Genomic DNA, 23307 nt, shown 5'->3' with positions numbered 1-23307 from the left:
AGAGCTGGTTTAATATTATTTTATTAATCAATAGTTTGATGGGACAAATCTCATCCTTTCTAATAATACAACAGAGGAAAAAAAAAAACAACCTAGGAGATAACGTCATGCTGAAAGCAGAGATATTTACTTCAGTATTCAGCTCAGCAGACGCCATGGTAAGACTTCCCAAGTCTTTAGTAGAATTTAGAGGTCTTCTAGTAAGGACAAACAAGTCAGGAGATGAGAAAACTGAAAGGCACATTCTGTTTCTTGAGCATTTGTGAAACATTAATCAAATCTTGCTATCTTGGGCTCAAACTCTGATGCTATTTAACTACGTTTGTTGCAAGTTCCTTTTAATAGTGAGAAAAAATAAAAAAATTAAGTTAAAAACTAACACGCTACATAGATTATAATACAAGAGATCAAATCCATTTGGAATAATTTCACACAAAGTCTCTCGTGCACAGATCTCTTAAAATCAGACATTTTAACCTTAGCTTTTATACACAGAACAGTCACCAGAGAATACCCTGAGTTGTAAGTAACCCAAAAGGACCGTGAAGGTCAACTGCTGGCTCCACAAGGGATAACTCAAAACTCAGACCATATGTCTGAGAGCGTTGTCCAGATGCTCCTTGAACTCCATCAGCTTGGGGCTGTGACCAGTTCCCTGGGGAACTGTGCCAGGGTCCAACAACAAACTGATGAAAAACCTTTTTCTAACACCCAACCTGACCCTCCCCTGAAGCAGTTCTATGCCATTCCCTCAGGCCCTGCTGAAATCAACATTTCCCTCTTGCAAAGAGGCTGTAGACCACAGTTGCCCTCAGCCTTCACTGGAAGAAACTGTTCTGTGAAACACTGCAGCACCCAGTCACACATACTCACGTTATAAGTTCAATTACAGGATCCCAGAGAGGGCTGAAGTTAATATAAAGCATTCCCAGTAAATACCGAAGAGGCACCTAGAATGACGTAGAACCATTTTGTTCAGAATTTAAAAACAACAGTTAAAGACCAACCAACCTCCTCTAACCTTTCCTCTTCTCAAAGAAGAAACTTTGATCTAAGAAATTCTCAGAAGTACTACTTGTAATGAATCAAGTCACACACATCACTTTTTGTCTTATAGCTACATGATAAAATTTGTAGATCCTGCTGCACTGAGATCTATCCACCATGAATGTGCAAAAGCCAGTTCTGTACAGCAATGTTAAATGCAGATGGACCAGCCTGTAACTCCTCCACTGAGGAGAACACGAGTCAAGGCAATAAATGAATAAATAAATAGAACTACTACAACAGCCATAAAAACAATAAAGAAATCCTCCCACCCCCTGTTCCACAAAGGTTTTACTAGTAGATATGAGACCCTTCCAGCATCTAGAAAATGAGAGGTGAAAGCTTTTTTTGCATAACTGTGCAGGTGATGTAACAGCCAGATGGATGACAAGAGTATCACCCTGCAGCAAGATCCAGAAGCTATGTTTGCCAATGGCCAGAAGGAATCCTACCAATGTTGAACCAGGCTGAGTGTGTGGCAAGGTCACAATTTTACATTTGCTGACAATTCACTTCTCCCTGGAATGAGCTTTCCTCCTTTCCATAATACCCGATCAAACTGTCTGTGGCCCATTTATCTAGACACCACCATTGCTCAAGAAAACACAATAGTCTCAAGGACAAACAAGAGCTATGATCTGGGACCTAATTCATTTTTTTATGAACTCTTATTAAAAGCTCTGTCATTCACAGAATGGAAGTACTGGAATATGGGAATGTGACAAATGCCAACTGATAAAAACTGCTTACCTCCTGCAAAGATCCACTTGGTATTGCAGACAGCACTATATCACATCTCAGTTTCCTCAAATGGAGAAGTTTCTCTCTGTAATCATTCACTGTTGCTGGCACAAGCTCTGCTTGGAGTAGTATGGCAAATACCGACTGGAGGTCCCCTGTACCATCACTCTGAACAAGCAAGTGACACACATTCTGTTAGATTTTCTTTTTCTTACTGAAAGGTATCTCAAGACAACTAAACAGAATCTGATCTACTTTGAATCAGAAAACAAAGTCAAGATGTTTGTTCCGGTTTTCATCACTTAGGGATCAGAACTTACACAAGTGAAAACATTAGAGGACAGAGGGATAAAAGATAAAACTTGAATTTGAAAGCACAAAACCAGAGCATAGTCTTGGACAGAAATATGCTCTGCTCCTGCAAAGCAGGAAACAGTTCACAATCACCAAGATCAGATTGGTTCAAAATGTTAAGCGAGAAGTTTTAGCCCTACCTCAATCACTGTAGAAGGTGGAGTCTCAAAGTGGTTTAGAATACGGACAGTTAAGAGTTGGACCTGTCCAAAGTGGAAACATATGTCAGAAGTACGCAGGAGAATGCAGGTTGCACATACAGACACATACAGTTACACAGAGGTTAATGTCTTGCATGGGATGTTGATTTCACCAGGTTCCTTGCAAAGCTGAGAAACAGATGAGCTCCTCTGGTTTAGCAGGCAAGTCAGAATGAATACAGCAGACTTCTGATCTGCTTTCATCTCTAGGGAAGAAGCAAGCCTCCCAGGGCTAAGACAACTTCTGCAAACTCATGCCCTGTGGCAGCCTCCTAGAAATGGACACAGATCTAAACAAATGCTACGGAAGCAACTCCTTTACAGTCTTCCTCATTTTAACCAAGCTTACTTAAATTGCTTTGTAAAATACAAACCATATAGCATGTGTTTAAAAAAAAAAAAAGAAAAAAAAGAAAAAAAAAAAAAGGAAAAAAGGCAGATTACCTTGGAAATGCCAGTGGAGATATTAGGCTGCAACTTCTCAAACAAGTCCATTAGGTTCCCTTGGGAAAGAGGTTCCTGGCAGCCACACAATGCCAGTCTTGTGTAATAGAGATCAGCCAGCAGCAATGCTGATGGGTCTGAAGGGAAAGTGCTAAAACAAGAGAGTGTTTTATGAGCATACAGAGAGGAGTCTAACAATACAGATATTTGAAAATAAGGCAGCAGTGACAATAACAGCATTAAGGGATCTCAGGCTGGTGAATCCAGAATTCACCAACACACTGGCACACAGCCTAAAAAACAGGACTCATAGCAGACTGAGAGGTATGAGATTCATCCCTTTGTACCAATTGGGCCTATCAAGCTGGGGCTGGTCAGCTGGACCCACACAGAGACAGTTTCAGAAAACAAATCTGCTGGCTCTGCCTAGGTGTCCAGTTAGTGACAAACTGCAATAGAAAGGAAACAATAGGACCTAGGTGGGACATCAGTTCTACTGTCAGCAGGAATCTTGCCTGCTCACAGGGAAACCTAATGCCACCCAACATCCCTTGCTCCAAGAGGGATTTATAAAGCTGGCACAAAAGCACTACAGTGAAACTCCCTGCCCAGACTTCCTTCTTTATCTGGGCAAGTTGTTCTGCCTCCATCACTCCCAGACACGGGCAGCATGCTTTCTTATCTGAGCAGGATGCTTTGAAACTCCGGCCACCAAAGACTCAGAAATGCTCTAAGCAGAGCAATGATAGGAGATGACAAGTTCAGCAGGATTTGCTGGAGAGATCAACAGCCTCCCTCAATCTCTCCAGCCATTTAGTTACGTGTGTTAGTTTTAAATAGAAGGAAATGATAATAAATAACACTGAGTATACAAAAAAAAAACAACCAACCAATAATTGAGCATACTCCTGCCATGAATCAAACATACATGAGGATATGTAGAAGCAATATTTTTAACACACTATGCTGCAGTTGACTAGGAAGGCTTGGGTTTGCAGAGAAAATACCATCAAACAGGTATTATGCAGTTCTCTAAATAGTGCCTATCTTAGATTACCACAATACTGAAGCAACATGCTAGTGTAACAGAGCAGACTACTCATAAAAAGCATGAACGTGCTTCTATGTAAAAGGCAAGTCAAGTCTTTGCCATATGAAGGAAAATCTCAGAATCAGGGAACACGCAGAGCTTACTTACATCACTAAGTTCTTGACACGCTCCACAGGCAACAAATGGAGTACTTCAGAAGACTCTGTCAAACTGAGAAGAGTGCTTACAGCTTGGCAGGCCACAAACAGGCTTCCTGGAGCAGAGAGAACAAGAACAGTATGTATATTTACTCAGGTCTCAATGACTTGTGCTTGCAAGGTGATTGCCCCTCCTGAAATAGCTAGAGTCACAGAAATAGAGCAATACATGGATTCCAGAACTGATATGTGTATTTCCTAACACTTATAACTCGTAAAGGAAACGTTTCTCCGGCTAACGAAGTAAATGTCTACTCTAGCACACCACTGTTGAAGGCTATGTACAGCTGCCAGTTTGCATCTGCCTCCATCACACCCATGCATACAGAGATGAAGTCTGGAGCTAACTAAGCACTGTCACAGGAGCCTTGGCTTTATGCTACAAAAGGCTGTATTTGTCTTATATGGCAAATTCTGAAAGGGCGGGGAAAACTGCTGTGCAACAGCAGCTGGGAGAGAGAAGTGAGAAATGAGAAACAATCCTGCAGGCACCACAGTCAGTGCCAAAGGAACACAAGAGGCGCTCCCTGTATGAGATCTTCAAAGCTGTCCCATACACTTAAAGGCTGAATTCCTATTGCTGAGTGGATGCAAACACTGTTATAGCAGCAGCACCCTCTTCATAAATCTCTAGCCTCCTCTGGGGATACAGGATTTCCCACAGTACAGGTCACTCAAAGCCCTTCCAAGCAAGGAGGGGAAGGGCAATTCAATTCCCTGCCAGCCTTAAGTTGGCAACTGGGTTGTTTAAAAAAATAATTACCTTCTTTGTCTCTTCCTGAGCTTTATGCCAGCTTCCAAACCTGCTTTTCTGCCCTCCCAAGCAACTTTAGAAAACCACCTGGCTCTGCAACATGCACAGATAGAAGCCAAGAAGACCCAACAGGGAGCACATGGCTGGGTGCACCTTGCACAGGCAGTGAGAAGAGACTGGAGTCCTATTATAAGGTGAAGAAGTTGTAGAGATCATGAAGCTGAAGGGAATGCAAAAGATGGCCAAAGTGCCCAGAAATACCAGTTTGGAAGGAAGGTAAGAAAGTGTAGTACAGGGCAACAGAAGAAAGAGACATAGGACTGACATTGCATTTGTTATCGTTTGTTTAGCAGCGAAGGAGGAAATGGCAACATGCCTCTTCTTGGGCACGCACAGAGCTGGTGCAAAGCTGCTACCACTGCCACCAAGAATGCAATCCAAAAAAGGTTTGGGTATTCCCTTTCTAGAGTAAATAATTACTAGTCACATAATCATGAAAGCATGCAAAAACCTATAAACAGGATGGAAGAATGAGCGAAATCAAAAAGAACCATGCTTGACAAACACTAGAAAGGAAAAAGCAGCAGAACCAGTTAGCAGATATAGTCAGCAATGTTACTAAAGAGATTACAAAGAAGAGGGGCCAGGCTCCAGCTAAGCCCTTTCAACCCACAGAAGAAAAAACAATGAAAATGGGGCATTCCAGTACTTGCTCATACTTTGTGACAAAGCCAAATGTTTGAGATCTTTTTGAATAACAACTTCCCTGTACCATGTAAGATAAGCTAAAAGATTTATTTTTTTTCTGGCCAGTGATAGAAGACAACCAGCAGGGTTCCTGTAACCACCTGTAACCACCCATGCCCAGAGGGAGGATACATCATTTCATTACTGGTGCTGTCACGTATGTCAGAGATGATAAGGTCCCAAAATCCCAGCCATAGGTTTAAAATAGTCTAATCGGAGCTTGTCAATCATTAGACTCTCCTTCACTTGACTGCTTCAGCCTGGATCTGGTTTGGAAGGATTTCCATCCTTTTTTATATGACTCTAATTTTTCTTCTCTATTATCTTGATCAGATTTCAGTTTGGACAGTCCACCCTCCACTTCGTGGAACATCTGCCACCCCATTACGGCTACCAGTAACAATTGCAGAATTGTTTCCTGGAGGGTGTTTTCCCCAAGCTCTGCTTTTCCAGTTTCACTGCTCAGTACATTTGGATACAAAGCTATTGGTATTCATTTTCATGTTTTGTGTCATCAGCAAAATGACTTTTTTTATTCTCCCTCTCAGGTCTCGACAGAAAGCAAATGAACAGGAACTAACAGTAACTGACCTTTGCAGAGGCTTCCTTTGTCAATGGCTGTGAACAGAGAATCTATAAAACTTGTCACACAGGGCAGGATCATTTCTTTGTCCATTGGTCTGTTCAAAATAAATGGGAAGCCTTTTATCTCTATCTTAACACTCACACCTAGACACACACAATTATTTCCTTTCACATCTATCCCATGTTAAATTACAGAGAGGTTATATTGTAAATATTCTGGTGGCACCCAGGTTATCCCAAGTCTGAAATCAATAGCAAACCATATTTGCTATTTCTGAGTCACAATTTAAGCTGCAGAAGAGTAGCCTCTTTCCAAGTCCTTCTGTCATACAATAATATAATAATTATTGAAAACACTGCTGTCTAGAAAGGATGGTGCTTAAAAAACAGAAACAGAAATGTGTCAGGAACAACTCCACATGCTAGGGTACTAAATTTAAATGAGCAGGTAAACAAGAAATTGGTATCCACTCCTGACTTTACCATGGACCCTATATTTCCACACAGCTTTTTCTTCTGCCTTTTTACTCCAGTTTACCCAAACTAGGGTTAATAACTCTTGAGCTTGCCTTAGTAAACTGATTTTTGATAGATGGTGAAGTAGGAAATACTACAGAAATACACAGCAATAGCACCTTAGAGTATCCCTTACCTAATATGCGGCAGTACAACCAAGGCAGCCCAAGGCTGTGAAAGATCAGTGATTTCTTCGTTCTCTGGTAACTGGATTAGAGACAGCACATAATCAAGCACTGGTACTTCTGCCCTTCCTCCTTGTCTTTTACTTGTTTGTTCTCTTGTATTAGAGCTAGAAATAAAATCAAAACTTTTTAGCAACCCATGAAACCCCTTGCACATCAGAGACTGCCCCTTTTTCTCCCATGATATAAATGTACTGTGTTTCCATGCAATAAATTCAGGTCTTTATTTTAAATTTTGAAAGCCTTTCCAGAAGGAAGGAGTCTAGTTCTCATTTGGACATCCTCACAGCTAAGGTGAGAAGCACCTGAGAGTCATCTCTAGGATTCAGAGTGATTCTTACTTATTAACAACCCAGATACTAGCAAACATTAACAGAAGATAGAAAATAACCTGCTAGCTAACAGTTTGGTGACTTATGAGGAACCACAAGCTGAGCCCAGATTGAAAGCTGTATCTTCAGGCACAAAGAGATGACACCGTACTGGAACAAATAAACAGGAGTACTTCACACCTCATGGAAAGCAACCTTTCCATTCCACTCAGCACTTCCAAGACCACAGCTGGAAAGCTCCATGAGCTCCACCCTTCAAGAAAGCAAGCAGCTAACAAAACACATCATAAAAAATGATTAGAGGTTTAAGAAAAAAAAAAATTATCAGATAAACCTCGAGGAATTAGGATTGCTGGTCCACAGAAACGATTTGTGATGTTTCTGATGATCAAAGTCTGTTATCTGTAAAAGCTGGATGCAAAGAGGATGAAATAATCTATTCTGTGTGTTTCATGCAGACAAGATAAGCAGCAATGGATTTAATCTGCAGCAAAGGAAGTTTAGTTCAGACACTGACATTGCAGGAGCAACATCCCCTCAGCTGTGTATTCCATATCACTAAAAATCCAGAAAAATCCACAGGAAAAAAAATAAATCTAAGAGAAAAATTGTGTTTTTTTAATATATCTTTTTTATTTTTGACTCACAGTTTTCTGTTCCCTAAACCCTGACACCTCCACTCCATAAAAACAGAAGGAAACCCACAGAATGAACTGCTTTTAGGAAAGATAAAATCCTACATAAATGTCAGTATCAGTAACCACTCCCAGCAGGCAAAAGTTTTGAGCTGGAGTCATCGTTACCAGTCATTATTATAAGCCTAGCAATGGTCATTCTGTGTTTGACTGCTGTCACTCAGATCTTTCCAAAGAGGTTCCAGTGGGAAAGCAAACACCCTGCTGCAGCCAACTTAGCCCTGCAACCAAACGCAGACAAGCTGTGCCAGCGTAGCACTGTATCTGGATTAATTATTACCCAGATGTGCACTATGGCAAGACTACAGCACTGCTTCCAGCAAGCTGCTGGACAAGATGTATTTACACATGGAAGAAAGATGAGGCACAGACAGGAGGTTAGTCTTGATGAGTGATATTCTTTCCAGAGCAGTATCTCTTCTTAAATCATAGAATGACAGAATGGCCTGGGTTGAAAAGGACCACAGTGATCATCCAGTTTCAACCCCCCTGCTATCTGCAGTGTCACCAACAACCAGACCAGGCTGTCCAGAGCCACATCCAGCCTGGCACTGAATGCCTCCAGGGATGGGGCATCCACAACCTCATGTTCCAGTGCATCACCACCCTCTGCGTGAAGAACTTCCTCTTAATACCTAACCGAAACCTCCCCTGTCTGAGTTTAAAACCATTCCCCCTTGTCCTATCACCATCCACTCTCGTAAACAGTCATTCCCCTTCCTGTTTATATGCTCCCTTCAAGTACTGGAAGGCTGCAATGAGGTCTCCCCAAAGTCTTCTCTTCTACAAGCTAAACAAGTCCAGCTCCCTCAACCTTTCCTCATAGGAGAGGTGCTCCAGCCCTCTGATCATCTTAGTGGCCCTCCTCTGGACCCACTGTAAGAGCTCCACATCCAGATGGGGCCTCACAAGAGCTGAGTAGAGGGAGACGATCACCTCCATCTCCCTGCTGGCCACCCCTTTCTTAATGCAGCCCAGAACACAGTTGGCCTTCCAGGCTGCAAGCGCACACTGCTGGCCCAGGTCCAGCTTCTCAACCACCAGGACTCCCAGGTCCCTCTCCACAGGGCTGCTCTCAAGGAGACCTTCCCCCAGTTTGTATAAATACGTGGGGTTGCCCTGACCCAAGTGTAGCACCCTGCAGTTGACCTTATTGAACCTCATTAGGTTGACATGGGCCCACTTCTCCAGCCCGTCCAGGTCCCTCTGGATGGCTTCCATTCCTTCCAATGCATCGACTACACCACTCAGCTTGGTGTCATCTGCAAAGTTGCCAAGGGTGCACTCAATGCCATCACCTGTGTCGTTGATGAAGATGCTGAAGAGCACCAGTCCCAAGACTGACTCTTGAGGGCCACCGCTTGTGATCAGTCTCCACCCTGACACAGAACCATTGACCACAATATCATCTCAGAAAGGAAAATGGGATCCCATTGTATCGCCTTGCAAGCCTTCAGATCTGCAGCCACGCAGATACATACAGCGTTTGTTAAACCTGTGAAGTCTCACCTGATGGATGACTCAGTGAAAAGAAGAGGATACTTTTCAAATGCCATTGAACCAACGGTAGGAGGCTCTGCTTTCACCAGAATGAGTTTAGCCAGCATTGCTGTTGCCTGATGCTTTCTAAGTGCATCTGTGCCAGAGAAGCAGTTTTCAATGTACTTTAGAAAGCATGGAAGAAAATGCTGAAGGGGAAAAAAAGACAAATCAAAGTTTAGTAATATTTTTGTAACTGTCATCAAAACCACAAGAGCACATAACATCAGCTACAGAGGAAGCCAAGCACAAATGAGCTACCAAAGTGTCAGATTTCTCATCAGTTCTGGTGCCCCAAGGCATCAGCACATAGACATCCTGTTCGGTAGTTTGATGTAAAAACTCAGTCTGCTACCAGGAAAACAAATCTTGCCAGGATCTTCCAGATGTTCAACTGTGCTTTCATATCCCACCCCCTTTAATTCAGTCCACACCTCCCAGACCACCATTTCCAGGCTCCATCAGATATCTCTTATTCTTCATTTCCACTTATTTTCCCCTCATCCTATCCAAAACAAATCCACATCTTTACTTTTCAGCAAATAAGCTTCCCTCTGTGAAAACAGATAGCCAGTTCAAGCCCGAGCACCAAGTTCTGACACAATGGCATACATAAAGCTTCTTTCATTCTAACCAGATCATGCGAAAAATTTACTTAAACATCATCTCAATAAAGTTAAGTGACTGAATTTTCCACTTGTAGAAGGATTTTTCAGTTCAGGTATCCTCATCACAATGGCATCTTACACTCCTTTTGGCAATAAAATGCACAAGAGCTTCCACTTACCCTCTCAAATTGCTTCATTGTGAACATTGCTTCAGAGAAGTCCAAAAGAAAGCACCATTCAATTCCACTTCCAAATACCTGCAGGATGCAAAAGAAGTTGACAGGAGCAGATTAAGAAGAGACTTCCTATATGCAAGTTTCCATTATCCATCGGACATTTGTTCTTGTTTATCCATCAGCCATGCTCTAAACTCTTAGACACCTGGCCTGGCTTTCTATTCACAGCTAGCAGTTTTCAAGGCAGCCACACATAGTCATACCATTTCCAGCAGCAGCTCAGGTATAGAATCTTGTTTATTACCCTGTGAAGTCCAAGCTGCCTCTGCTCAAAGACAGCTCAGCTTTATCTTTAAAGCGATGTGGAAAATGTAAGCTGAAAGTTCTCTGACTACAGTGTAGATACACTATAAGCATTAGAAAGAAGCTCAAGCTCAAAAGGTCTTTCAACTCAGCACTCTTGCTGTGTACATCCTGGTATATGGCTCCACCACAGTTGGCTGCAAAAGGGGAAAGCCAATCTATATAATTCTCAAGGGAACAAGATGGAAACCATCCCTGTTTGCACATGGAATCAGTGCTTTTCAATGCTGAGATGTGCAACACAGCGATATGCACACAAAACTTATTTCCCAGACCCTTCAGATTATAAGGACAGCTTTAAGCCTCCTTCAGATCAACAGAAGCCCACACAAATTTAATCAAATGTTTCAAGAATCGCCTCTCCTGAACAAAACTGGACTCCTGCCACACACAGGCAGAACCAATCTATTTCAGCAAAAGCCAACACTGAAATCCACATGATCTTCTCTAAACAATCCCAACAGCTTTATTTTCCAATTGCAATTCACATGACACCTTTATTTTCCATTCCATACATATTTTCACATACACAGTACAACTATGGCCTACAGTACAAACTGCAGAATTATCGTGTACTGTAGCAGCAAAACCAAAGCAGAGCACTCCATAGCAGCATCTCTGATCAATCTCCTACGCTGCACTTTATGTGAATGCATGAAACTGATCCTGTCAATGTTTTAGGAGCAATGGTTACATTAAAATTTGCCTGCTCCTGTAGTTTCTAAGTCAAATTTGCCCAAGCCATGCTCACAAGCCGAACCCATGCTGTTTGTCAACTTTGTGAAAAATACACTTTTTCAATCAAGTACAACTCACCGACCTGCTTCGTAATCTACAACAGAACACAATCCCTCTCTTTTCTCTGTCTTTACTACAGGTTGTTAGTGTTTGAAGCAGGATCTGTTTTTCATTGCAAATACATCTGCCACGATGGCATTATTATAACATGCTGACAGTTTGCGCAAGGCTCTCAAGGATTGCCAAGATCATAGTAGGCATTAATTTAGTTTCTCCCTTTTTGGTGCAAAAAAAAGTGAAGAGAACCTTGCAATCTGTTGCCCAGCCTGAAATAGAGTATCCTGAAATCAGGCTGCTATAGGGATCCTGGACTCTGGTATTTCTCCTGTAAGAAGTCTTTGTTACCTTTTCAATAGCTTCTTTGGTCAAAGAGTCAGGTAAGAGAACATTCTCAGCCAACAGTAAAGCAGAAATGGTGTTCAGCAGGATCTTGCAGCAAGATGACGAGAGATCTGGTGTTTGTAACATTTTTATTAAAACCTGAAATACAAGAGAGAGAACTGGTAGTCATGTAATAAGACAGGGATTGTCTGGTCTGAATGACCTAGACAGTCCCTTTAGCAGAAGTATACAGCGTTCTAAGCTTCAGCCCACAAAAATGAATACCAAGAGCCCTATCAAAGTTTGAAGGCATGAAATCCGCAGCTGAATCCACAGGGTCAAATACATGTGAATCTGGTGGAACTGCTCTACCACAGGCAAGAGGCTGGGGGGACCTAACTCTCCTATACAGCAGCAGGAATTACAGTACAGTGTGGTCTCTAGCAGCAGTATCTCACTTTTCCCCTTGCTTATTTAAAGGAAGACGGCATGAGCATTACACGATGGAGGAAAATTCTCATGGAACTGTAGAGGTAGCAATACTCCCCCATAAATCTCTCTGTTCACTTAACACAAATCCTAAGCCTGTTACTGCAGCAGGAATGTTTCAGAGTGCTTCAGCTGACCATCTATCTTTCCAGATTCAATCTGCCTTCTCTGGCAGGTAAGGCAAAGCGATGGTCTGACTTACCTGACAGACCTCTTCTGGCTGTGAGATTTTGGATCCATTTGCATGTTCCACTAGGATCAGATATGCTCGCAGAACCCTTTCCATCTGCTCTGAAGCCAAACAGCAGTTGACTTTATTTATTTTGCTCTGCAAGTTTAAGAGTGACTCCTGTTTAAATAAAAAACAAAATACTTCATAAAAAAGGATCATACCCTGTTTCATTTACTTTTCCATTTCAAACTATGGGTAGTTAGAGGTCCGAGTACCACACAGATAGGATTATTTTTCAGTGCTGGAAGAACTGCCTTAAATTAGGTTTGCACATGTACCATTTCCTCCAGTTTCCCATTTCACCTTGTGATGAGCAAAGCTGACAGCATACACCATCATTTGCAGGTTTCAATCTCTGTTAGCAAATTCCAGTCCTTAGGAATAAAATACCTATATGGAGATCAGGTAAGTAAATCCCACTTGCTGTGCCCTTTGCTTATTCTACGTCATCTTGACCCAGCACAGCCTATGGCATTCAGCTCTCTTCCCTCAGAACTCAGAGTGTAACCATCATGATGCAACATGGCAATGCACAAACAGAAAACACATACTTTGACTTGCAGGACTTGGCTCTGAGTCTTAAACTTGGCTTTCCAAGTACAGCCCAAGTCTCTTTACATCAAAGAACTGGAGGGAAAGAAGCTTTCAATTCACCATTACAAAGCTGCTTTGGAACCACAGGTAGATCTGATTCAGCAGAACATAAGAAAAGCCCAGCAAACACTCCTTGCCCAGATGTGGAACTAAGTTCTAAATCTCATCCCCAGTAGTTTCCTTCCCACTCACAGGGTAGCACAGCCACCTGGGTCACTATGGACTTGCAAAAAAAAGATGGAATTTTTTCCCATACATATGACACTCAAGTTAATGCTTCCAAAGGAGAGAAAACCCAATTCCGGTCTAACAGGAAACAGTTTTCATGGTAAGTACACACAGCTTTTCTTCAATCTCTCGTGAACAGAGGCCAAAAAAAAAAGAAATAAGCATACCTTCAGGCACTTGAAAACAATGTCAAAATGCTCCCTATGTATATGCACTGCAGCTGATCTGATCATCTGTTCAAAGGCTTCTCCAATTGTTATCCAGGGTAGTTCAGTTTCCTCTTCAGTAACAGGTCCCAGCTTTACCAGAATTAATTTCAGAGCCTATACAGGAAAAGAGCATATCACAACCTCAGAAAAGAAATCTAACAAATCAAAAAATAAAACAAAATCCTAAAATCAGTTAGGGCAAGATACTATTATATTTCAGTGATTTCAATTCTTGCTAGAATCTGCAATGATCTGCAGAAAAAACATTAGGTTATCACTTAAAATCTGAATTGTCTTCAGATTCTCTTAGAGGGTGTAAAACATGTATACTGTTAGCAAGCAGTACTGTTTTAATACACAGAGATATCATATAGGAATGCTTAAACAACAATCCATCTCAAAAAAAGGATTTTAGAAATTGACTTTCCGATCCTATTAAATAACAAACAGCACGTTTATCACTAAGTACCCAGAGAAGGGAACAAGGCAACACTCATTGGTTTCATCCAGTGCTCCCTTGCAGAACCATTAAACCAAGTTTCTTTTCTATTGGTCTTTACCGTTTCCGTGCAAGAGTGAAACATGTTTCGAACGCCCTTGCACATCTCAAAAAGTAGCCGTCCCACACCTTCCACCTTCTTGGGGTGCTCCCCCAGGTCACAGAACATCAAGTTGAAGAGGGCATTTTTATCAGAAACCTACAAAACACAGGGAGAAAAAAAAAAAAAAAAAAAAAGAAAAAAAAAAAAAGTAAAAAAGTCATCTTCTATGAGCTACAAGATGAACAAAGGCAATTCAACAGCTCCATAGCACCATACCGCACTTCTAAATCATGCCTTTTTACCCCTGTTTAAACTCATCATTTCTGCAACCACCAAGGACATGGTGAGGCCACAGCAGCTGAAATATGTCCTTTTGGTTATTCTTACCATTTCGGAGTGAAGCCTGTGCATAAATGTACTGCTCAATTATTCCCAACTGAAACACAAAGGTCAATATTCTGGTGTGGAAGGAGACATGCATCAGCTGAAAGCAGAATCCAGTCACCCAAACTACAATAACACATGGGAATACTGCAAGGATTTCTGCTCATAGATTTTTAATGCCTCTGTGCTAAAGGACCTGAGGTTCATTAACTTCTGAAAACAAACGTTTACAAACATTTGGTTTAGCTGTTCTTAAAACAGTGTTACAGTCTCTATTTGCCACTGCTGATATGTACTCCGTGACATACTTAACAAAACACCCACTGAAAACAACAGCTCAGGACATGCAGAATGCCAGTTCAGGCCTTGAAAACCCTCCTTTAAAGAAAATTCATATATTGAAGCCATGAGAGTGTGTCAAGGTACAAACACCTCACTTACCTTTCTCATTAAAAAGACAAAACTTTCAGCAGCAAAGTTTCTGATGTGAAGCTTGTGATGAGCCAGCAGGGTGCTGTAGAGGCTAAAAAGAAACACAGTAATAAATTGTCTTAAAGGCTGTGCAAGAACCGCCACCAACTGGCTTTAAAAATCATGATTTCAGTTTCCATTGCCATGTTTTAGAAGCACCATGAAGCCATCCGCCTAGAGATGGCAGATACCCTCCTTAATTCCATTCTGTCCCATACAGGGAGCTGTATTAAGATCAAATAACAACACCAGGCAACTTAAGCTGAAGCCTGGATACCTGTAACAGCTCTGGATCCATACAGATCTAACTGCAGCAACAAAATTTTCAATAGATACACTCAGCAGCACTTAAACTAAAATTTACTTGATATGCCACATTTGTATTTCAGATGAGCCAACAAGCTCTCCTGTGCATGTAGACTTTCCAAAAACACTACTGAGAAGAGTGACAAGTGTTTGCAGTTCTTTGGTAAACACCAGTGACAGTTGCAAGTAGCTCAGCACATGTTAAGCGCAGAGCGTGGTGCCTTGGATTCACAGCGAAGCAGATGTTTTCACAATATGCCTGACAGCTTTTGCTGGGTTGGGGAAGAAATCTGTAACCCATCTTGCTCCATCTGTTCTGAATTCACACTGGTAGGAAGCAGCATGGACCCACTGGCTAGGACATAAAGAACTGCTACCACTGCAGCATGACAGTGAGCAAGCAGCCATCATGGGACAGAATACAGTCCATCCAGCACAGCTTCAGTTGCTAGAAGCAGCCAGGAGCAGATGCCTGGGAAAAATTTAAAGAGGGCAAGCACATACAAAAACAGCCTTCAACCACCTGCATCTCAGGGGCTTCTCAAGCCAGAATTGATTCCTGTGCATTTGGAAATTCCCTCAAGCTTGGCAAATTTCCTTCTGAGTTTACACCCAACTCTACACACCTAGAATCCTGTGGCAAGAAGTTACACAGCATACAGCATAGCCTGTCTGCTCTCTCACTAAACAGACAGGAAGAATACGAAAGTCAAAATGCAACAACAGGAGCAATCAAAGACTCAAAAGAATTCATTCAATGTTGTATGTCTAAGTGTCTGCAATTGGAAAAGACAGAAACAATACAAATAAGACTGACATATTTGACAGGTATTCAAGAGATCTGTGTTGAATTTAGACTTGTCTAAGCTGCCAGTGCCGTTCTGAGCTTTGTTTACCCAGCCTTGGTAGCTGCTTCCTCTCCTATCACCACCTGTATCCATCACACCAGAAGAAGCATGAGTGCTGAAAACAGCAGATCAACACACACCCCTTACTATACAGTGCCCCAGTCAGGAGGATCTCAAAAGAGTTGCATAGGATAACAAGGCTTTATCCTAGAAAGCAGAGAAAGCATGCTAACAATTGTACCAAGACACTAAGCCATATATTTGTACAGCACTCGCATTCCTGTAACATTTAATAGATGCCAATCAAGACAAAAATTAAAAACAGCTTTTACCTATATATGTTGCTTATGTCCTTTACCATCAATCTCCACAAGTACTTGTAGAGATAGGAAAGAGAGGTAAAAGCCCATTCCAGCAGCTCTGTGTCCTGCGTATCCAGCAACTTGGTGATGGCCACGAAGAAGTCATGGAAGTGAGGATAGAAATCAGCCTGGAGATCTCGAGCCAGCTGCACCACTAGACTGATTCAGACATTTTATCAGTATTAGTATTTTTTAAATCAATAAAAAGCCAGCCAAGCATTGTTTGCAGTTGAGCACAATGTTTTTGGAAAGATGGACAGTGTTACTGGTTTCTTATCTTTAAACTTCACCTGTAAGCAGCTGTGATTGGCAACAATTTTTAAGTAATTCAAGCAGATAACATTAAACAAGCAGAAAAATGGATCAACCAAACAAAAATGATCAACATCAACCAAAGCACATTAATTTTGTCAGACACTCAGTAATGTGTTGTTTTGTTTTTTTTTATAAGACCCAGGATCATAAAGCACTACCAGGGAAATATGACCACTTTGAGTATCTCATTGCTATACCTTGCTCATGTGCAAATATATATAAAGAACACTCAGAACAAGACTTGGGATTATTTGTAATAACATCAGGCTTCAGCTGGCGACCAGTCACTAATAGCATTCCTCAGGGGTCAGTATTGTAGCCCATCCTGTTTACTATTTTTATTGATGATCTGGACAAGGGGGTTGAGTGCACCCTCAGTAAGTTTACAGATGACACCATGATGGGAGGAAGGAAGGGTAGGAAGGCCCTACAGAGGGATGTGGTTAGGCTGGATCAATGGGCTAAGTCCAATTGTATGAGGTTCAACAAGATCAAGTGCTAGGCCCCGCACTTTGGTCACAACAACCCTAGTCAGTGCTACAGGCTTGGGGGAGAGGTTTGGGGAAAGCTGCTTTGCAGTAAGGGGTCTGGGGTGTCAGCTGACTAAACATGAGCCAATGGCACTGCAGCTTGTATTGGAAATACTGCAGCCAGCAAAAGCAGGGAGGTGATAATCTCCGTGTACATGGCACTGGTGAGGCCACATCTTAAGTGCTGCATTAAGTTTTAGCCCCCTCACTACAAGAAAGGCATAGAGGCCTTGGAACATGTCCAGAGAAGGGCAATGGAGCTATGAAGGGGCTGAAGCACAAGTCTGATGGGGAGCAGCTGAGAAAATAAAGACAGTTCACAGTGGAAGAGGCTCAAGGGAGACCTCAATACCATCTTCAATACCCTGAAAGTAGGTGACAGCAAGGTGGAGTTGATCACTTCTCCCAGGTAACAGCAACAGGATGAGATAATGGCCTTAATCTATATCACGGGAGATTCACAATGGATATTAAGGAAAATTTATTCACCAAAAGAGTGTTCAAGTACTCAGAAAGGCTGCCCAGGGAGGTGGTGGAGTCACTGTCCCTGGAGGTGTTCAAGAAACATGTGAATGTGGAACTGAGGTACGTGCTTAGTGGGCATGATGATGATGGCTTGATGGTTGGACTAGATGATCTTAGAGGTCTTTCTCAACTTGAATGATTCTATGATTTATCACCATATACTTACTCTAACAGTGGTTGATAAGCAAGACTGGCTTTGACTTGCAAATGTGTCTTCAAGCTCTGCACAACGGCACTCTGGTAATAGACCAGCTGGTTGAAGGACTGGCATTTGTTGGCCACTTCTTTGTAGAACTGCACTGTTCAAAGCATTAAAGAGAAATCATGAGAACTATAGTTCAGTGAACATTCAGGACGTTAAAAAAATAATGGCTCTCCAAAGCCCGATTCAAAACCCAGTCTACAGAAACTTTCTCAGTCTGCTCTAGATGCAAAAGAAATGTATTTTAACAGTCCAGAACAGGCAGAAAATATCAACAAATAAAAATGAGGTACCAAAATGCTGAGTGAGGTTCAGTTCCCTCCATTTCTGTAGTCCTTCATAAAAGTAGGTTTCAACCTCCTGTCAAAACAAAGACAAAATATCAGCTCACCAGTTCTTATGGATATAGCCAATAAAGATGACAGGTTCCCAGTGAAAAGACCTACCAAGCGCTTTAAATGTTTTTTGAATATTTTAAGAAACCTTGATGAGTTCCTTCCAAAGGGTGCTATGGGATTTGTCTGGAAATAAATCCTTCATTTCCACGTTCAAGAAACCTTTTAACATAGACAAGACTTGCTTACATAATTGCTTTTTTGACTTCTGTTGACTGGACTTGATAATCTAAGATGCTGAACCACAGCCACCCAGAAGCTAGGAAAAAAAAATGCTTTGGGTTTTTTTTTTTGGCATCCTTACAGCTATTCAGTGGGAAGCTTAGAAAAACAACCCAGCGTGCTGGGAGACAATGAGCTGCAATGAGCTGTATTCAGAGTGATGATCTGCAAGACACACAGATGATTTCTTATTAATTTATTTTTTTAATCTAGAAAGAGCTGGAAAGCACTTTTAAAGGTGCTGGTCCAACTTCCCTGCGAGTACTGCACCTACTCAGCACCCTTAAGCCTTTACAGGACAGGGCCTAGGCCTGCTGATGGTGACCCACAGGCCCACTCACTACCTGGTAGCAATCAGCGTAACACTGTCAATCTGAGAAGCATTTCCAAAAGAAGAAGGGAACAAAACAGGACATGAAACTTTAGAAAGAAGCCCACGGAAGGGTCCTTATGTCTAATACTTCCCCAGAGGAAAACGTAAGTGTATCTTTTAGGGAGTGCATCTATTTGTGGAGTGTGTGATTTGCGGTCCTCTAGCAGAAAACGACTGCTGTTGCTGTTCTCACCTCAGCACTGCTTCCAGTTCTGTCAATCCGATGAATAATATCGATATTAACATTACTTAAGCGCTCCGAGAAGGTAAGAAACTGTAAAACAAAAGGACACACGTGTTCGTGCTGTTAGCCTGGCGAAGCCAGCAGCCGCACCTCCCCTGCAGCACAGAGAGCCCTTTGGGAGCCCTCCTGTAGCCCTGCAGAGCCCTCCGTCCCTCCACAGCGGCACCACAGCTCAATGGAGGCTAAGGACGGAAACCCAGAGACCCACCCCGGCTGCCACCCGGTCCGTCGAGTCGGACGCTCACCCGGTGCGTGTTCCCCGACTTGTGAGCCGAGGATTTGCCCTTCATTGCGGCGACTCCAGCCCAGCGGCGCGGATCACACGTGCAAACCTAAGCGCTGGGCGCCGCCATGCCGGCCGGGACTGCCGGGAGGAGGAGGCGGGGCTGCCGGCGGAAGGGGCGGCTGCTGGGCTGTGGGGCTGGGCTGCTGCTGCCGTTGTGTGGGCTGTGTTACTGTCTTCCTGTGGGTAGAGGTACCGAAGTATGGAATCGTTTGAGTTGGAGGGGACCTTTAAAGGCCATCTGGTCCCCTGCAACGAGCAGGGACATCTACCGCTCGATCAGGGTGCTCAGAGCCCTTCCAGCCTGACCTTGGATGTCTCCAGGGACAAGGCATCCACCACCTCTCTGGATAACCTGTGCCAGTGCCTCACCACCCTCTGAGTAAAAGATTTTATACAAATACCTAATATAACCTCGTTCAGTTTCAAATCGCCCCTCCTTATGTGGTCATTATATGCCCACGTAAAAAGGCACTCTGCCTTCTGTTTGTACTCTTCCCTGAAGATCTCACAGAGTCCTCAAGCAAAACAAGCCCAGCTTCCTTTGCCTTTCATCATAGGAAAGGTGCTCCAGCTCTCTGGCCATCTTTGTGATCCTCCTTTGGACCCACTTCAACAACTCTGCATCCTTCCTGTTCTGCAGGTCCCAGACCTGGATGCAGTACTCCAGATGGGGCTTGACAAGGGCAGAGCAGAGGGGGATGGTCCCCTCCCTGTCCCTGCTTTCTGCTGCTGTTTTGGTGCAGCTGCTGGCCTTTGAGACTGCTTGCTTGCTTTTCATCTGCATCTTGCCTAAATCAGGCTGTGGGCCTTCTCTGAATATTTACTTAACAATAAGTTAACAACTCTGAGGAAAAAAAAGCAACATCTAGGCACAGCTCAGTGGTAGTGCAAAGTACTTCAGTGGTGCTGCTGACACAGTAGAAAGAAGGGATGCCATTCAGAGGGACCTCAACAGATTTGAAAGGTGAGCCCAGGAGAATCTAATGAGGTTCAGCACAGCAAAGTTCAAGATTTTGCACTTGGGCCAGAGGAATCCTAGACATACATACAGACTGGAAGGAGCAGTCCTTGAGAGTAGCCCTGTGGGATCCTGGTGGATGAAAAACTTAACAAGCCAGCAGTGTGCTCTTGCGGGTCAGAAAGCAAATGGTATCCAGGGCTCCATCAGAAGAGGGGTGGCCAGCAGGGACAAGTGATTGTCCCTCTCTACTCTGTCCTCATGAGGCCCCATCTGGAGTGCTGTGTCCAGATCTGGGGCTCCCAATACAAGAAAGACAGGGGGCTGTTGAAGAGGGTCCAGAGGAGGGCCACAAACATGATTGTAGGGCTGGAGCACCTCCCCTATGAAGATGGGCTGAAGGAGCTGGGCTTGTAAAGCCTGGAGAAGAGAAGGCTGAAGGGTAACCTCATTGCGGCCTTCCAGTACCTAAAGGGAACCTACAAACAGGAGGGGAGTCAACTCTTTGAAAGGGTAGATTATAGCAAGACTAGAGGAAATAGTTTTAAGTTGAAGGAGGGAAGGTTTAGGTTGGATGTCAGGGGGAAGTTCTTTACTATGAAAGTGGTGAAGTGCTGGAACAGGCTGCTCAGAGAGGCTGTGAATGCCCTGTCCTTGGAGGTGTTCAAGGCCAGGTTGAGTGGGACCCTGGGCAGCCTGGTCTAGTATTAAATGTGGAGGTAGGTGGCCCTGTCTGCTGTGCAGGGCTTGGAGTTTGATGATCCTTGAGGTTCCTTTCAACCCAAGCCATTCCATGATTCTGTGATTCACACACAGAGCATTAGGAGCCCCTATATTTTGTACCTGTAATTCTTCAGACCAAGATTAGCTGTGGATTTGGAGAGTGCTTGAAGTTACTTAGATTATCTGGCACCTTCTTAATAGTGCACAAGAGCAAAACCTGACTGTTACTGCTGTGGTCACAGGAATGCCAGAGCCTGTGGGATCTTCTGGCCGTGATCATGGTTATGGAAGTAGAGAGAGTGGAAGCTGGAAGAAGCTTTGGTTTGGGCAGATGCAGTAGAAGAAGGTCAGAACCATGCAGCCCAGAACCATGTGCCCATTTTGGGAGGCAGTTGATAGGTCCCCAGGGTTTGCCTTTCCCCATCCTGTCTGTTCTTCCAGCTGAAGGCCTCTCTCACAAATCTGAGATAGGGGTTACTCAGCAAAGGATGTGAGCATGACTGAAGTACACTCCTAGGAGTACTGCTTTGAATAGACCTGACAGGTTACGTGCTGCCAGATGTAACAGCAAAGCTGCCCACAGGCAGGCAATAAGCCATTAGCATGATAGTCATCTGGATGGGCAGGGAGTATGCTCACTCCAGCACCTGCAGCTACAGAATTTGGAGCTTGCTCTTCTTCAGGAATTAAAAAGAACTTCTGGTATTTACATCAAGTGGGAAGAAAATGTCTAAGTTAGGCAGTAGAGTTTGAGAAGTTTGGCTTTAATGCTTTCAAGCCCAAATACCTCCACAGTAATGTGCAGCTATGAGCATGCAGGCAGGTTTACATCCACAGAATAGCTTAGGCATCAATATGCCACTACTGAAGTTTACAAATACCTCTTCAGCTGTGGGTATTAAATCCCCCTAATGTATTTCCTACACACTGCAAACTTGTGAAGAACACTTTACAACGTCTTTCTTCTCTTATGAATAGTGTCCTGGGAGGTGGTAGAGTCACTGTCCCTGGAGGTATTCAAGAACAGTGTGGTTGTGGCGTTGAGGACATGGTTAGTGAGAATAGTGGGGATGGGCTGATGGTAGGACTGCTGTGATCTTCTTAGTGTTCTTTTCCAGCCTTAATGATTCTCTGATCTTGTAGAGTTGTAGAAATTCCTCAGATACACGTGTTCCAAAATAATCCAAAGGAAAGGACCAACTCAAACATTTGTGGAAAGCAGGAAGGTGAAGAGCTCAGCCGTGTTCTGCTGGTTGCAGAAAAGGTGTCATCAGCAATAACAGAAGATGTTAGGTGAAATTTTTCACTTAATGTTTGTAAAGTGGCAGCTTTTGAGAAGAGTGAGACTGGTGAGCCCTGCAGCTGCTGATGCACGCTGGAGCTTCTGCCTGCAAGAACCACTGACAGGTTGCACTTTAGCCAGTGCTGTGAATATAGTGCTTGAGGATACATCTGCGTGAGCTGCAGGGAAGTAACATAAACACTGAAATAAGTGTGGCCATAGCAGTAGGTCTGGCACTTCAGCTGGGAGGGTCCAGTGATGCAGAAGATCTCTTGTCCACTTCTGCACGAATAACATCTGAATTAGCAATGTCCTGACTACAAGAACTCCACTCCAGCTGCAATGCCCTCCATCTGCAAAGCCTCAAGCCTTATTCCTTTGCCTTTCCAGGAAGAGATGTGGCTCTCCCACCTGTGGGCAGGCCCCAGCTCCAACACCCTGTGATTATCTATCAGACTCAGCTGTCAACAATTCTTCAGAAATCCATGCTAATGGCCTTCTGAAGAGCGATGGTTTATTGGCAGTAATGCCCGTAGAGTCACGTAGAGAAAACTCCTAAAACAGCACGTGTGTGTCTATCAGAGCGGTCACCTCTGCCGGCCTGACTTCTTCAAACACTTGCTGCGGGCTACAACCCGCAGCTGTAACACACCAGCACTCCTAGAACATTGTGATCCCCAAAGTCCTTCTCTTTGTCACAGCTCATCCTACAGAAGAACTCGGGTGCACAGTCTGAGTGTGCACATCTGGAACCCCTCTGCCTCACAAGAACTCTCCAAAGTCCTCAGAGAGGGAAGTCTGGCGTGAGTCTGAGTTTGGTTATACAGGTGTATGGTGTCTTCGGAACACTCTTTTAACTGTTTTTAATTTGTCTGGAAAGCATGAAGAGCCCTTTGAAACACAAGGACATGTTTTCTTTGCCAGTTTCCTCCTC

At 43.3% G+C, this 23307-nt stretch overlaps 1 protein-coding gene across 1 annotated transcript in view; it reads right to left on the bottom strand.

Moving 5' to 3' along the window:
• UTP20 (UTP20 small subunit processome component) overlaps positions 1–19540 on the bottom strand; it is a 56510-nt gene extending 36970 nt beyond the window's left edge. Inside the window, exons 1-19 of the mRNA XM_072327206.1 lie at positions 19370–19540; positions 19074–19154; positions 18184–18250; positions 17855–17987; positions 16289–16477; positions 14773–14854; positions 13966–14103; positions 13364–13519; positions 12345–12491; positions 11678–11812; positions 10175–10252; positions 9358–9536; positions 6773–6928; positions 6127–6215; positions 3985–4090; positions 2787–2937; positions 2283–2345; positions 1798–1956; positions 874–950 (exon numbers count right to left, since the gene is read on the bottom strand). Of these exons, the coding sequence (XP_072183307.1) occupies positions 874–950; positions 1798–1956; positions 2283–2345; positions 2787–2937; positions 3985–4090; positions 6127–6215; positions 6773–6928; positions 9358–9536; positions 10175–10252; positions 11678–11812; positions 12345–12491; positions 13364–13519; positions 13966–14103; positions 14773–14854; positions 16289–16477; positions 17855–17987; positions 18184–18250; positions 19074–19154; positions 19370–19414 (2231 nt within the window). The 5' untranslated portion in view covers positions 19415–19540. The remainder of the gene's footprint in view (positions 1–873; positions 951–1797; positions 1957–2282; positions 2346–2786; positions 2938–3984; positions 4091–6126; positions 6216–6772; positions 6929–9357; positions 9537–10174; positions 10253–11677; positions 11813–12344; positions 12492–13363; positions 13520–13965; positions 14104–14772; positions 14855–16288; positions 16478–17854; positions 17988–18183; positions 18251–19073; positions 19155–19369) is intronic.
• Between the last annotated feature and the right edge of the window lie 3767 nt (positions 19541–23307).

Source organism: Excalfactoria chinensis, chromosome 1 (genome assembly GCF_039878825.1).
Source record: "Excalfactoria chinensis isolate bCotChi1 chromosome 1, bCotChi1.hap2, whole genome shotgun sequence".
Taxonomy (NCBI): domain Eukaryota; kingdom Metazoa; phylum Chordata; class Aves; order Galliformes; family Phasianidae; genus Excalfactoria; species Excalfactoria chinensis.
The sequence above is the reverse complement of the archived record's forward strand: the minus strand, read 5'-3'. Positions and strand labels throughout refer to the sequence as shown.